The sequence below is a fragment of the Ochotona curzoniae genome, unplaced genomic scaffold (assembly GCF_017591425.1).
Source record: "Ochotona curzoniae isolate NIBS_2020 unplaced genomic scaffold, NIBS_Ocur_1.0 patch433, whole genome shotgun sequence".
NCBI classification, from domain to species: domain Eukaryota; kingdom Metazoa; phylum Chordata; class Mammalia; order Lagomorpha; family Ochotonidae; genus Ochotona; species Ochotona curzoniae.
The window spans coordinates 125,360-140,269 of NW_024467010.1; the positions used below are offsets into that span (position 1 = coordinate 125,360).

General features: G+C 58.1%; 1 protein-coding gene across 2 annotated transcripts in view; it reads left to right on the forward strand.

Moving 5' to 3' along the window:
* Window positions 1-14,910, forward strand: part of LOC121167849 (protein cramped-like) — a 33,684-nt gene that overhangs the window by 10,283 nt on the left and 8,491 nt on the right. For both annotated transcript variants that reach the window (XM_040997535.1, XM_040997534.1), the window contains 8 exons: window positions 657-810; window positions 3,116-3,199; window positions 6,486-6,534; window positions 10,386-10,471; window positions 10,685-10,808; window positions 11,208-11,289; window positions 11,575-12,672; window positions 14,038-14,215. In XM_040997535.1, the coding sequence (XP_040853469.1) occupies window positions 657-810; window positions 3,116-3,199; window positions 6,486-6,534; window positions 10,386-10,471; window positions 10,685-10,808; window positions 11,208-11,289; window positions 11,575-12,672; window positions 14,038-14,215 (1,855 nt within the window). The remainder of the gene's footprint in view (window positions 1-656; window positions 811-3,115; window positions 3,200-6,485; window positions 6,535-10,385; window positions 10,472-10,684; window positions 10,809-11,207; window positions 11,290-11,574; window positions 12,673-14,037; window positions 14,216-14,910) is intronic.

Consider the following 14,910-nt stretch of genomic DNA (forward strand, 5'->3'; position numbering starts at 1 on the left):
GATCCAAAGCCAGGAGCCATGAACCTCTTCCTGTGTTTCCCATGCGGGTGCAGGGTCCCAAGGCTTTGACCGTCCTTGACTACTTTCCCAGGGAACTGGATGGGAAGTGGGTTGGCCGGGATTAGAACTGGCTCCCATATGGGATCCCACTGCATGCAAGGTCAAGTCTGTAGCCACTAGGCTGCTGCACCGGGCCCCAGATAAGTGGACCTTAAGGATAGCGTTTGGTTCCCACGGTCTGGAGGCTGGGAAGTCGAGGACTGGGCTCCAGCAGGTGCAACTTCCTGCTTCCCAGGCAAGCCTGGTTCCTGTGTGTCCCCACACAGGTGTGTCCTTGTGGCTCAGTGCTGCTGGCAAGGCCTTGAGGCTGAGGGCCTGGATCCTGCTGCAGACACAGGGCCTCGTTTGCCTGATCACCTGGGACTGTGGCGTGTGACCCCCGAGGGCCCACCTCTGCTGCATCCTGGACCCCACGGGTTACGTAGTGTAGCGTCAGTGTCTAGCCGGGTCTGTGCAGCTTCTTTGGCGATGTGGGGTCGGGAGGAAGTTTGCTGGCGTGTCACAGGCTCCCTTTCTGCTCTGTAGGTGGGTGGACATTGCAGGGAGAGCCACGCTGTGCTGACACCCACCCTGCTAATGTGCTCATTCACTTCCAGCACGGGAAGGACTTCGAGGCGATTCAGAACAACATCGCCCTGAAGTACAAGAAGAAGGGCAAGCCCGCCAGCATGGTGAAGAACAAGGAGCAGGTCCGGCACTTCTACTACCGCACGTGGCACAAGATCACCAAGTACATCGACTTCGGCAACGGTGAGGCCTGCTCGGGGCGGGCAGCGGAGGGGCCTGCTGCTCGGGGCGGGCAGCGGAGGGGCAGGCTTCCGCCCGAACGCCCAGCGGAGCCTGTCCCACCTGCAGCCGTTCAGTGGTTTGCCTGGAGACGGGAGCGTGCTGTGCTGCAGCTTTCCTGTCCCTGCTCCCCTGAGGCGTGTCTGCTGTAACCCCAGTGGTTCCGGGCGTGCATGGCTCCAGCTCCCTGCTCTGGCCCCCAGCCTGTGGCCACCGTGAGTGCGAGTCCAGCTGCAGATGCTAGAACTGAAATGCTGGCCCAGTTAGGGACACAGAGCGACCGCTGCAGAGCCTGGTGCTAGAGTGGTGGCTGTTCCCCCAGGGGCTTTGACTAGCACCCGTGCTGGAGTCCGTCTTTGCATGGTCTATCTTGAGACCTGTGATCGAGGCACCTCCAGGTGCACTCCTGCAAAGGGCGCCCTCGAGCCAGCGTCTGAACTCGGGAAGTTTTGCTGTCCTGAGCCTCATGTGCGGAGCCACCACCAAGGAGGCACTTGTGTCTCTCCTCTTTCAAACCCACCTTCTCTTCAGATCAGGCTATTCTGCCTGGGACACCTGCAGCTGTCTCACTGTGGGTCCCGTGCCCGTGGCTGCCTCCTTGTCCCTGCTGTTCTCGCCATATCCTCCACATTGACCATCAGAGTGAATCCTGCCACACACCCTCCCCTCCCCTACAGAAGCAGAAGTACCCGTCTCAAGGATGCCTTAGAAATGGGCTGTCATTCTCTGCTTGGGGATTGGTCCAAAGCTCCTTGGGTCGTTGGCGTTTGGTGTCTGAACCCCAAGTGATGTGAACTTCCTGCTGCACATCAGCCTCACTCTGCCCCAAGGTAGCTGACCTTACATTCGTTGAGCGGCTCCTCTTCAGCACCAGGCTGGAGTTCACTGTCAGTGTCAGGCTGTAGCGAGCATGCCCCCACGCATCAGGGCAGGGTCTGGGCTCTGGCATCTTTCCCATTTTCTTGTTGTGATTTGAGAAAGTATGCTGTGACAGCAGGTCATCCAGTGTGGCTGGTCTCTCTCTGTCCCCAGGACCCCTGGAGTGCCTCGGGCTGCTCCCTGCTGTGGCATGGTGGCACGCTGTGTGCTGTGCTGTCCCATCTGTAGTTGTGTCATTGATGAATAGGAGCAGAGTGTGGGCTAGCTGCCGGCGAGGACCCTGGGGCCAGTCCCGCCTTGTCTCTGCCCATCGATGCTGAGGAGGCATGATGTCTGTTTCCATCTGGCAGTGGGTGATAGATCCACTCTGACCCTGGGTGTAGATCCACGGTCACCTCTTCTGGTGTCTGCTGTTGTCCTAAGTGTTGTTTTAGGAACTTGCGTGGGTATGGATGCATGGGAGCATGCCTAGCGGAGCGCAGGGCCGTCTGCCAGTCCTGGAGTCTCACAGCTGAGTGGTGTCGGTCACGTGGATGGAAGCCATGTAGGCTGTTTGGCCCTGGGAGCGGTCCTCGCACCCCTGGAGCCCTCACCTTGGGTCACATGCAGCACCTGCTCCTCTGCGGATGGGCGCACGCTCCCTGCTCTCATTCTTATAAACTAGCAGTGGAGAGGTGGGGGGAACCTGGGCCTGAGAGGGCTGCTAGGACACAGGTGACCCTGTCTACTCCGTGGCGCCTGGGCTCTGCTCTTTGAGGCTGCAGTCTGCCTCATGGGATCAGATGACAGCAGTAGTACTGTCAGCACACGAGGCCCCAAGGTCGTCTGCTGTGTCCCGGGGCTCATTGCAGTGCCCAGGATGGCCCCTGATGGGCCCTGCTGTGTCTGCACAGCCTGTCGCCCACAGCAGCCACTCCGGGTGTCTCGGCTGGCTTGTTCCCAAGTAAAGCTGAGGCTGCTAGGGGAGGCAGGCATGCCTGGGAGGGACCCTGCTACTGGGCCCTGAGTTCCATGGTGGGGGTCTTCCTTGTCAGTCTGGGAAGACACAGGTGGGCTGGGAAGGGAAGCCTCCCTAGTTCCAGGATGCTAGCTGCACCCGTGCCTGGCAAGCTCAAGTGGGCATGGTGCCCTCCTGCTCCTTGCTGGGACGCATGTGTCCGGAGGCATCTGCTTGCCTTATGCACACACACCCCATTTCTCTTTGACTTTGAGAATCGCCCATTCTTCTGTACTCCCAGGCCAGGTTTGTCCGAGGCCTCAGTGAAACTGGGGAGGGCCTAAGCCAACACCAGGCAGCTTACCCAGGCCTGCTGGGTGAGCACCTGGGCACTGCGCTGTGGCCAGGGCTGTGTAGGTGCTCTGCTTGAGGCCGTCTCCCTCTGTGCTGCAGTGTTCTCCCGAGGCCTGAAGAAGTCGTCCCAGGAGCTGTACGGCCTCATCTGCTACGGCGAGCTGCGGAAGAAGATCGGCGGCTGTGAGTGTCCCTCCCGGCCCTGTGACTTGGGGTGGCTGCTCTTTCCCCTCTGACCCTGGAGGTGATGAGCCAGTGACCACCATGCACTTCCAGCTCAGTCACCGCTGGCCACCATCTGTGTGCTCTCTGCCCTTCCCTCCCGCAGGACGCACACACGTCCACACCCATGTACCTGCTGCTTTCCCACTCTAGCCTTTAGCTGCACCCTTTGGTTCTTCACATGACCTTGAAGCTGTCCCTTGCGTGGCTGTAATACCTCACCAGCTGAGGATGGGACCTGTGTGTGACCATGGGCTCCTGGGCTCACAGACCCAGAGCAGGGCACTGTCTTTGGAAGCATCTGGCCCCTCCCTTGCCAGCACTGGGTGGGGACACCCCCGCCCTGGGGCCTGTGCCAGGGCATCCTGTGTGGCCCAGGGGCCACGGCTGGTTGGCTGACCACTCGCTCTCCCTCTGCGTCTGCCCTTCATGCCGCCCGGATGAAGGCAGGCCGCTGTCAACCTGACACTGTGACTATCACACCCTGAGACACACCTCCGCCCTGCCCAGCATCCCCACCTCTGGGGCGGGTGCTGGATGCTGCCCTCCTCCTGAGTCTCCCTGCTTGGCTGTGCCATCCCTACAGCTTCAGGTGCCGCGTGGGTGTTGGTTGCTCCCTCTAGTCCCTGTGACCCTGTGACTGCCCTGTGGTGTCAGCTGTCAGCCTCCATGCCTCCCCCAATCCATCTCATGGCCACTCTCCTTGGACAGGAGTAAGCAGCTGGTGTCACCCCGCTGCTCAGGCTGTCCTGGGAGCCAGGGCTTCTTCCCTGGCTGCCTGGCCTTCCCCTGCTATGGCCTTCCCTCGGGGGGGCTTGAGTTGATATTTGTTTGTTTGCTTTTTAAGATTCATGTATTTGTTTTGAAAAAGTTAGAGGGAACACCAGAGAGAGGTCCTGCCGTCTGCTGGTTAACTCCCCAGATGGCTGCAGTGGCTGCTTTGGGCCAGGTACTGCATTCTGGTCTCCCACGTGGGTGCAAGGTCCCAGGCACTTACGGCAGCCTCTGCTGTTTCTCACAGGCCATGAGTAGGAACCTGGTGTGGAATGGAGCATCCAGGACTTGAATAGGTTGCCGTATGGGATGCTGACTCTGTAGGCTGTGGCTGTTCCCGTTACACCACAATGCTGATCTCTCGCAGTGGCTTCTGGTCTTGGCAGTCTGTGGGGTGCCTGCTTCCCATGGCACAGTGCTGGGTCTGCCTCCAATGTCTCCAAGCCCACATTAGTGTCTGGGCTCCTGTGATCCCTGCTCCGTGACGTTGGGTGACTCACCCCAGAATGCCACTAGCCTCCCGAGGTCCTAGAGCTCCGCCTTTCTGGTCGCGCCCCGCTCTCTCAGTGTTGCCTGCTTCGGTCCTTTGGCATTGCTGCGTGTGCCACATGTGCAGCTCTTGGCACCTGAAGCCACAGCTATGTCAGTCATGTGCCTTGTTCGCTTGTCGCCCGTGTCTTGCTGTGTGCCTGTGGGTGTGCATCTCTGCTCTGCCTGGCCGCTGTGCCTGTGTGGGGGGCACTGAACTGCCTGGCCGCTGTGCCTGTGTGGGGGGCACTGAACTACCTGGCAACTGTGACTGAGAGGAGGGCACTGAACTGCCTGGCAACTGTGGCAGTGAAGTCTCCCGAGTCGTGGACGAGGTCTGCTCTTGCCCTTGCACGTGGGCTGCCTGTGTCAGACACCGTCAGCTTTTCTGCGGGGTGATGTCATTCCTGCTAGCAAAAGCGTTTGAGGCTCCTCCAGTTTGATGGAAAAGATGTGCTCAGGGCTCTTTGCTGGGCATGTGACTGGCTTGCCGTGCACTTGGCCTCTGCCCGTGCCACTGGGGCACAGCAGCAGTGGGGTGCTAGTGCAGGGCCAGTTTTACATGGCTCTCCCCAGTGCTCGCTGCCTGTCCTTCCTTGCTGGTGCAGAAGCTAGCCTTGAGCTCCAGGCGCAGCCTGCTGCGGTGGTGTGCCTGCTGCCCTCGGCCAGGACGTCCCAGGCAGCTGCCCCTCGTGCCGCCCTCCATGCCTTTCCCACACACCGCTGGTTTCCCATCGCTCCTGAGATGAAGGCAGAAAGGGCCATGTGTCACGCAAGGCTTGCACGATGTGATGTGCCCACAGGCCTCCCTCTGTGCACCCTTCCAGGCGCCGCTGTCCCTGCCATCCCTCCCTCAGATCCCGGGGTGAGCGTGGCAGATTCCCCCATCCCCGCTAGGCGGGGCTCTGCCCCTTCCTGTGAGCGGCTCCACGTCCACTATCATTGTCTGGTTCTTTGCTGAAATCCCTTTCCATCTTCCAGTTGCACTAGCTATGGATTCTTGTTATGTTTCTTTTCTTAAGATTTAGTTTATTTTTCATTGGAAAGGCAGATATACTGAGAGGAGAGACAGAGACAAACATTTTCCATCCACTGGTTCACTCCCCAAGTGGCCGCAACGGCCAGAGCTGAGCTGTTCTGAAGCCAGGAGCCCCCTCCGGGTCTCCCACACGGGTGCAGGGTCCCAAGGCTTTGGGCCGTCCTCGTCTGCTTTCCCAGGCCTCAGGCAGGGAGCTGGGTGGGAAGCGGAGCTACCAGGATATGAATAGGTTCCCATATGGGATCCCGGCAGATATAAGTTGAGGATTTAGTCACCAGGCTGCTGCACCAGGCCCTGTTTTATTCTGTAATGTCATCTTTGCATCTTTGCTGAATGTCCAGCCCAGGTTTGGCAGGTTTCAGCAGCGTTCGTGGCCTGTGCTACGCTCCTAGTGGCTAGTTAGTCCCTGCCCCTGCATGCGAGTTGCAGTGTCTGTCTCCGGCCTGTGTGCTTGCTGCTTGGTTTTGTTTCCTTCAAAGTTTTTTTCTTTTTCTTTTTTTTTTTTTTTCCAAACTTTGAGAAATTTGGAATGAGTGCCCAGACACCCATCCCTCTGTTGTCTTCCTGACTGTCGGTTGTCCATGACCCTCCTGCAGCTCAGCATCTCCATCAGCAGTGAGAACGGCAGGGAGCTGGACGGCGTGACAGTGTCTGGCTGTCATTCCGGGGTGCTGGGTCCACAGCCAGGCCCCTGAGGCACACAGGCCAGGGTTCTGTGTGGGGAGCTGGGGCGTGCACGTGGGTAGGCTGCTGGCCTGATTGCTGGTGAGGGACTCGCTGCACCTGTGGAGGTTTCCCTCTGGGTCAGCTTGATCCCTTAGCAGCCATCCTCGGTGTATGTGATCCGCTGGGTAGGACGGCGCTGCTGGCGGAGCCTAGTCTCACGTGTTTGTTTTCTGTCTGAAGGTATGGATGACAAGAATGCAACAAAGTTGAATGAACTCATTCAGGTCGGGTAAGTGAGTTTGCCAGGCTTTGTTTGTAAAATGTTATTTATTAAAGAAACGGCAAGTGAACAAGTGTGTGCATGCTTTTATCTGCTGGTTCACTCTACAAATGCCCATGACACAACCCCACAACCTGTGCAACTATATCATAAAACAAAATAAAGAACGTTTATAAAAAGTGCCCGTGACAGCTGGAGTTGATGAAGTGGGAGTAGGAGCTGATGCAGGGCCCCAGCTCCTTGAGCTGCCATCGCTGCCTGCCAGCCTCTGCCCTGGCAGGAGCGCAGCGGCCATGGCCTGTGGCCGGCCTGACCGCTAGGACAGACGCCTGCACTGAGCGCTGCTGGCTCTTGGCCTGCTGCAGCTGGAAGCATAGACGCTGACGTGGGTGCGCCTTTCTCCATGAAGACCCTCCGAGCTGGACCTCGGTGTCCGCTCAGTAGTCGGTCAGTCCTGCAGGAGCTGTCAGCCTGATGGAGCTGCACGCTGCCGGAGTCCACTCAGGCTATCTTCTGCCGGGGGCGCTGACCTGTGACTGTGACCTTGACATTCTGAAAAGACCCCAGACTGTGCGCTTCACATCCTCCACCCCCTGGCATCCACGAGGCCTGTCCTCCTGCTGGTCCAGTCTCCAGCCCCCCACCCCTGCTCCTCCTCATCGCACTTCTGCCAGGCCTCAGCAGCCAGTAACACCAGCTGCCAGGGCACCTGGCCTGGGCAGTGTCTGGATCCTCTCCACCCTGTTGCTTGGACCCTAAACTGGTCCCCAGTTCTTGCTGTTTGCCACCTTTCTGCCAAGCTCCCCGGTGCTGCTCAGCCCCATGCCCTGCCTGTTTCAGTTCTTCTGGGTAACACTGCAGGTGTTAGTCCTGTGCTTCACCTGCATGTTGCTTTCTAAATCCCACTAAAGCCTGGCCCCTCCCCGGTGGCTGCACTGGCCCTTAGCTTTTGCAGCAGCAGCAAACTCCTGCTCGCTGAGCCCTGCGCGTTTGACCTGCCTTACTCAGACCCCTCGCGTGCCCTCTCCTAAAAGCCGCTCCTGACCCTCTGCCCCCAGGACAGCCTTCCTGGTCTCCTCTGTCTGCAGGATGTTGTCACCTCCTCTCTGTCACTTGGCTTTCCTTCTCTCCTCCAGAGACCCGAGGTCAAACCTTGGGAACTCTTGGTGGACACCTGCCCAGCGCTGCTGTGTGCTTTTTCCTGTTTCCATCATGAGCGTCTTTCGGAGGTTCCTGAAGCTGTAGCTGAGCCAGACCCCATACAGCTAAGTCATATGGTTTGCTGCTTAGGAAGGAGCCAGGATTGCTGACCAGGTCCCCGCGGGAGGGCACTTGCTGTCTTCTGAATGCAGTAGAACTTCCCGTAGTGGGTCTGGGGTCCAGGTGGAGGCTGTCGGACGAGGAGTCTGCAGCAGCAGGCTGTGGGCTGGCCGCCAGGCCGGGGCTTGGTTCACACTGACACAGCAACTGTGCTGTGGGATTTTTTATCTTTGTACTCAGAAGAATATGGAAGATTCCTGTGCAGCATTTCGCTCCCCAGATGCCTGCATCAGCCGAGGCTGGGTCAGGTTGAAGCGTGGAAGTGAGCGTGCTCTCTGGTTATCCCACAAGAGTGCCGAGGGCTCAAGTCCTGCAGCCGTCGCAGGCAGGAAGCTGACCTTGGGAGTTGGGCTAGGCATTGAGCCCAGTCACTGCAGGATGGGACATGGGTATCTAGACATTGCCAGACCAATCACCACCCCAGATCCCGGACTGTTAGTTGAGCAGAAAAGGAAAGGAATGGTTGTAGAGAACAATATAAACTACAGGGCAGTCTGATTCTGTTGACACCGTAATGCCAAAATTAGAGCCATTCCTTTAAAAAAATTATTTAAAAGGTAAACACAGAAACATTTTTTATTAATGTATTTATTTAGGGGAGTGCATATGTACAGAGTGAGTGACAGAAAGATCTTCGTCCTCTGGTTCACCCTGACATGGTTGTAATGGCTGCAGCTCAGCAGATCCCAGGTTCTGTTCCAGGGGATAGATGTCCTACGTGGGTGCAGGGTCCCAAGGTTGAGCCGTTCTTCACTGCTTTCCTAGGACACGAACCAGCAGCGGTATTGGATGCTGGCACTTGCACGTAGAGGATTAGCCGGTTGGGCCATTACACTGGCCTCAACGCAGGAGTCTTCTGTCCAGCAGTCCACTCCTGAAGCCTGCAGCAGCCACAGCAGGGCCCAGGCCAGAGCCAGGACCCTGGAGCTCAGTCCAGGTCTCCCACACGGACGGCAGGGATCCACGTTTGTGGACTCCCCAAGGTGCCAGCAGTAAACTGGATCAGGAACTGTGTTATGGGGTGCTGGTATCCTGACCACTGCCCCAAAGCTGTTTCTTCTTTTTGGATTTATTTTTATTACAAAGTCAGATACACAGAGAGGAGGAGACAGAGAGAGGAAGATCTTCCGTCCAGTGGTTCATTCCCCACGTTGCTGTGCCAATCAGGAGCCAGGAACCTCCTCCAGGTCTCCCACACGGGTGCAGGGTCCCAAGGCTTTGGGCCGTCCTTGACTGCTTTCCCAGGCCACAAGCAGGGAGCTGGATGGGAAGTGCGGCTGCCGGGATTAGAACCGGCGCCCATATGGGATCCCGGGGTTTGGGGTGTTTAAGGCAAGGACTTTAGCCGCTAGGCCACATCGCTGGGCCCAAAGCTGTTTCTTCTTAGAATGGGATCCCAGCTGTGTTTCCTGCGATATGGGAATGGTAGTGATGCGGGTTCCTTGTGGAAGCCTGTTGGGAGCTGAGCAGGCGCCTGTGGGGGATTACACTCATGTTCCAGGCAACATCACTGAGGAAAAGCTGCCTTTCCTTGAAGACCACAATTTGTTTTATTGCAATTCTAGAATTAAGCAACACTTTATACTATAAGGTAGTAAAGATAATACTAGAATTGTGTTCTTCAAAATTATGGAAGTATATATACACTTCTATATATACAGTCAAATGTGACCGTCCCAACCACTCTGTCCCCTCCTCTCACTAAAGATAACCGCAGTGGTCATTTGGCTCGAGCCCTTCTCCACTTTCTTCCTTGGGAACACACATGCACAGGGGCCAGTACAAACGTGTGTAAATCGCCTTTCCCCTTCTGCCTGTCACTCCCACTGCTGTTTCTCAACAGTTAGGACAGACCCAGCCCTTTCCATCTCACCTGACTAAAGCAGGAGGCCACGGAGCACTGCGTGTGTGCTCTGCGCGTTCTGTAGGACCTGGAGAGCCACGTCCACTCACCAGCTGGGGGGATGGATGCTGCTCCCACTAGGACACTCCTGGGAATTCCGCTTGGATGTTCTTGCCAATCAAACTCCAGCAAAGATACATCCTTTAAAATTGCATTTCCAAACCAGCCAAGAGCCTTGACGGTAGCAGCAAGGCTTGAGTACGTTCTTGGTTTCATGCTCATTCGGTTTGTTTTGGAATTTTTGTGGTTTCAGTCCACCTCCAGTTGTAGTAAGCAGATTGCAAGCAGATCTACAGAATCTGGCCGAGTTGTTGGTCATTTAGAGGGAGTGTGCCCTTGTGACACCCCAGACTGTCTGTGCGTCCCTGGGTTCTGAGGGGCAGTGCTGACGTAGCTGGGCAGAGGCCCCTTGGCGGAGGAGGGAAGATTGGTGTTCACGGCATGGCTGCCCTCTCCCTGGGAGCAGACCATGCATCGCTGCCATCCTGGGGAAGCAGTGGGGATGATGGGACAGCTGTGGAGGCCACAGTGGGGATTCGGGGATCCCCCTGCATCGGCTTGGCACATCTCGGACAGACTGGCCCGCCCTTCCTTTTGTCAGCCTAGGATCTCATCATTTCCTCAATTTTGTTCCCAGGGCGACGACCGTGCGCTACAAGGGGAGAAACCTGAGGATCAAAGCGCCCATGTGTCGAGCCCTGAAGAAGCTCTGTGACCCCGATGGTGCGTGTCACTCCGTGTCATCCCATTGAGAGAGTGGCCAGCCCCTGAGCCGCTGTGAAGAATGAAGCTGGTGCCTGGTCTGTGCCCTGCCTTGGCATGAGCCTGGGTGGCACTGGCCATTTCTCGCTCACTCTGCAAGGCAGCATGCCCACAGCTGTTTTCTTGCAGTGCACTTTGCCTTCTGCCTCAGGTTATGTGTGTTCTCCGTCACAGGCTTGAGTGATGAAGAGGACCAAAAGCCCGTTCGCCTCCCCCTGAAAGTTCCTGTGGAGCTCCAGCCACGGAACAACCACGCCTGGGCCCGCGTGCAGAGCCTCGCTCAGAATCCGCGCCTCAGGTACCCAGGCCCAGCTGCCTGCACAGGACTTCAGGGAACATGTCAGTATCCCTCAGGGACCTTCTTGTGTCTCAGATGAGGATCGGGTAGCCAGGGTGGGGTCCTGGATACATAACCACTGGTGTCCTGAAGACTCTAAGATCGTGGGGACACGGAGCCTCAACTCCACGGCCAGGGCCCTGTGGAGGACTAGGCAGAACATGGGAGAAGAGTGGGCTGCTCCAAGTTCTCTTTTTGCACAAAGCCCTCCTGTCCCCTCTCCCCAGCTCCTTGGAGCTCGGATTTGTGCACAGAGCACCACCCTGGATTTATAAGTGTTGACATAGTCCTTGAATGCTGTGCAGCATGCCAGCGTGGTACCTGGGCCGCTCTGCGAGCCTCACTCCCTGTCGTCTGCAGGATGATCGTGGAGCTGCACCGGAAGGTCTCCAGCCTCATCGAGTTCTTAAAGCAGAAATGGGCCCTGCATGAGGTTCGGATTGTATCTTTTTCTGATGAGGTCAAACTGCAATGTCAAGTTAGAATTAAAGCTCAGAGCCCCCCGGGCCTCGGCAGGCAAACCTGCCAAAAGGCTGAGCCGTGTGTCCGTGCTGCTGCACATTGCTCGTGGGTCCACAAGGTGTGTGAAGGTGTGCAGGTGCCTGAGGGAGAGTCTGGGGAGCATGATCAGCTCTGGTGAGGTGAGTGAGGTGGGCTTTCTGGGCCCTGTGGCTGGTGGCCAGCGGGGTGGACACTGTAGGGCGTGGTTCCTTGACGGTGCATTCAGCGCAAGACACTGGAGGAGCACCAGGTGCAGGGCCCACGCAGCCCACCAGCACAGGAGAGGGTGGCCCTGCACCTGTTCCCAGGTGAAAATTGCACGCTGACCCCGCTGCCGGGTGTGGCCCGCGTGGTGCACTCCAAGGCCTTCTGCACAGTGCACTGGCAGGAGGGCGGCCGGTGCAAGCAGAGTTCCAAGGACACTCACTCACTGCCCCCTGCCCAGATCCTGGGCATCCCAGGTGGGCAGGGCACAGCCCGGGGCCAGGTGAAGTGCCCGCGCAGTGGTGCTGAGGGAAGGGCTGGGGGGCGGCCTCTCCCCACAGATGCTTTACAGAGCTCAGGGGATAGCTCACCCGAAAGTGGTCCTGGGGAGGGGCCTGCCCCCTGCCTCAGCAGCCCGAATGCTGCTGACAGGCCTTCCCCTGGACACCAAGACGAGCCACACCTTGAGAAGACCTCTGGGGCTCCGACAGACGTGGGCGAGGGCCCCACGCGAGAGCCAGAGCCTTTGCCGTGTTCCTGCGGCCAACTCCCGGACCTGAATGATGAACTCTCGCTCCTTGACCCCCTGCCCCGCTACCTGAAGTCCTGTCAGGACCTCATTGTCCCTGAGCAGTGCCGCTGCATGGACTCTCAGCCTGGCAGGGAGCCCCCTCCTCCCAGGAGGGCACCCTCCCCAGAGACTCATGCTCCTGGTAGGGGCGGTGAGGAGGTCACTGCCCCCAGCCCACCCGGCTCGGAGCCTCTGCCAGGCCCTGGGACGCCCCCGGATACTTGCACTAAGGACTCTGCGGACATTCCCGTGGAGGAGCCCCCACAGCCTCAGGGACAGCCGCCTCCTGCCAGGCCCCCAAAGGAGCTTCCTGCCAGCCGGCTGGCCCAGCAGCTCCGGGAGGAGGGCTGGAACCTGCAGACCTCCGAAAGCCTTACGCTGGCCGAAGTCTACCTCATGATGGGCAAGCCCAGTAAGCTGCAGCTGGAGTACGACTGGCTGGCGGTGCTGGGCCCCGAGGGCCGCCCTGGCTCCCCGCCCGCCGTGCACAGGCAGCGGCTCCTCAGCTGCCTGCTGAGGCTCATCTCCACCGAGGTCAGCCCCAGGCTGGTAAGTAGGTCTGCCCCATCCTGTGGGGCTGTCAGCTGGGCTGCAGGAACTGCTTGTTTCCACTCTTGGTCCTGTGGCCATGGAGCAGAGCAGTGCCCCTTCCCTGCTTCTCTGTAAGACCCGGCAACCAAGTGGGCCGGGGGGGCGGCAGGAATCAGCAGGTGGTCTAGAGCGGGATGGAGGTTGAGCCCGCGGCCTCGCCTGTGAGAGCAACTGGGGAGAAAGGTGGGAATGAGCTGCAGGGACTGTAGGAGCGGGGCTCCCCGCAAGGCCTTGGGTGTGGGAGTGAGCAGGTGAGCAGGAGAGCCGAGAAGCTAAGACTCCTGGCCAGGTATTTCTGGGGGCTGCAGGGTGTTGAGCAGAAAGGTGGAGGCAAAATGGGCATGCTGAGCCCATGCCAGGGGCCTCCAGGGTTGGACGCGAGTTTTCTTCCTTGACTTAGAAGCTGACGGGGCCACTGTTGTTCCCATAGGCTTGGCTGGTGCGGTGGCATAGTGAGTGAAGCTTCTACCTGTGGCACCAGCATCCCGTATGGGCACCATTTCGAGTCCAAGCTGCTACGTTTTTCTACCCAGCTCCTTGTCTGTGGCCTCGGAAAGCAGTGGAAGACGACTTAAGTCCTTAGGACCCTGCAGCCGCGTGGGATTCGGGAAGCTTCAGGCTCCAAGCTTCCGATTGGCTCAGGTCCAGCTGGATGGATCTGTCTCTCCTCTAAAAAAGATTTACCAAGGAGAAAGAGATCCTCCGTCTGCTGGTTTATCCCCAACGGCTGTGAGAGCCAGAGCTGAGCCGATCCGAAGCCAGGAGCCATGAATTTATGGGTCTCCCACACGGGTGCAAGGACCCACAGGCTGGAGCCATTCTCTGCGTTCCCAGGCCACAGGAGGCAGAGAGCTGGATTGGAAATGCAGTAGCTGGGACTCACACTGTGCCCACGCAGGAGGCCAGTGCTGTATGCAGAGAATTAGCTTGTTGAGCTACCATACCTGCCCGTAAAAACTTTATTAATTCTCTATTTAGAGTTAGAAGGGGAGACAGTTCTTTCATCTGCTTGTTCACTTCTCAGATGGCCACAACAGCCACCACTGGACTAGGCCAAACCCCGGAGCTGCTTCTAGGTGTCCCACATGGTATAGGGTCCCAAGGACTTGGGCCGTTAGCAGGGAATTGGATAGGAAGTGGGGCAGATGGGACACAGTTGGCCCCCATATGGGATTGTGCTGTCACATGTGCTACTCTGTCACTGTACCTCAGTGTCAGCCCTTTGTTTCTGAGTTCTTGTCACTCCTTTTGCCTCTGGTTGTGTCCGTTCCGGAGGATTCCCACATTGCAAGTGTGGGTGTCATTTGGCCCATTTATGTCCAGGCTTCCGAAGGAGGTGCCGTGTCCACAGCCCCCGTGAGGCCTGCCCCGGAGGAGCAGTCGGCGACGCCCCCAGGGAAGATGGCCACCATCAGCTCTCGAAGCCCCCGCTGCCCTCGAAACCAGTCTGCCCTCCGCGGCAGCAAGACCTTCGCAGCGGGCTCCACACCCTGTGCCTCAGGTGAGGCTCCTGCAGGCCTCCCTGCTGCCTGGTCAGCACTGACCGGTAGCTGCGGAGGATGAGGGCTGGGCACAGGGTGTTGCTGGAGTCAGCAAGAAGCCAGGGGATGGATCCTTTGCCAGCCTGGTCACTTTGGGGGTTTTGCCTCCAGAGGCCAGAAGAGGCTCCTAGCACCTCAGAATGGCAGATTCTGTCTGAATTGATCCCCACTTGTTTTTGGTGTGAAACACCTGCGGTTACGGCGTGCTCTAGAAGCTAATGTAAGTCCTGGAAGAAAACAGCAGGAATCTGCCAGCACTGTGCACCCTGACCAACTGTGTTCAGGTTAAGTCTGTGCCCAGGGCCTGACACCACGAAGGGAGCAGGGTGCACATGCCTGTTTGTAGCAAAACAGATGGTTGTGGCTAAAATGCTGACTTCTGTGTGAATTTTAGAAGAGTAAAAAGCTTGGATAATTCCTTCCCTGTCCCCCTCACTGTGGCCCCTGAGCACTTCTGGCCACCACAGAGGTGTGTGCCCCAGTAGGCAGACCTGTCCTGGACCGTCCTGCTGGTGTCCTTCCAAGGCCCAGCAGACGCAGAGGGGCTGGGGGTGACTGTGACTGGAGCGCGCTCTGCATCTCAAGTATCGCCACACGCTCCCTGAAGCTGCTGACCACTGGTGCCCGGTGCTTCAGCCCCAGGCCCAGGTCTCCG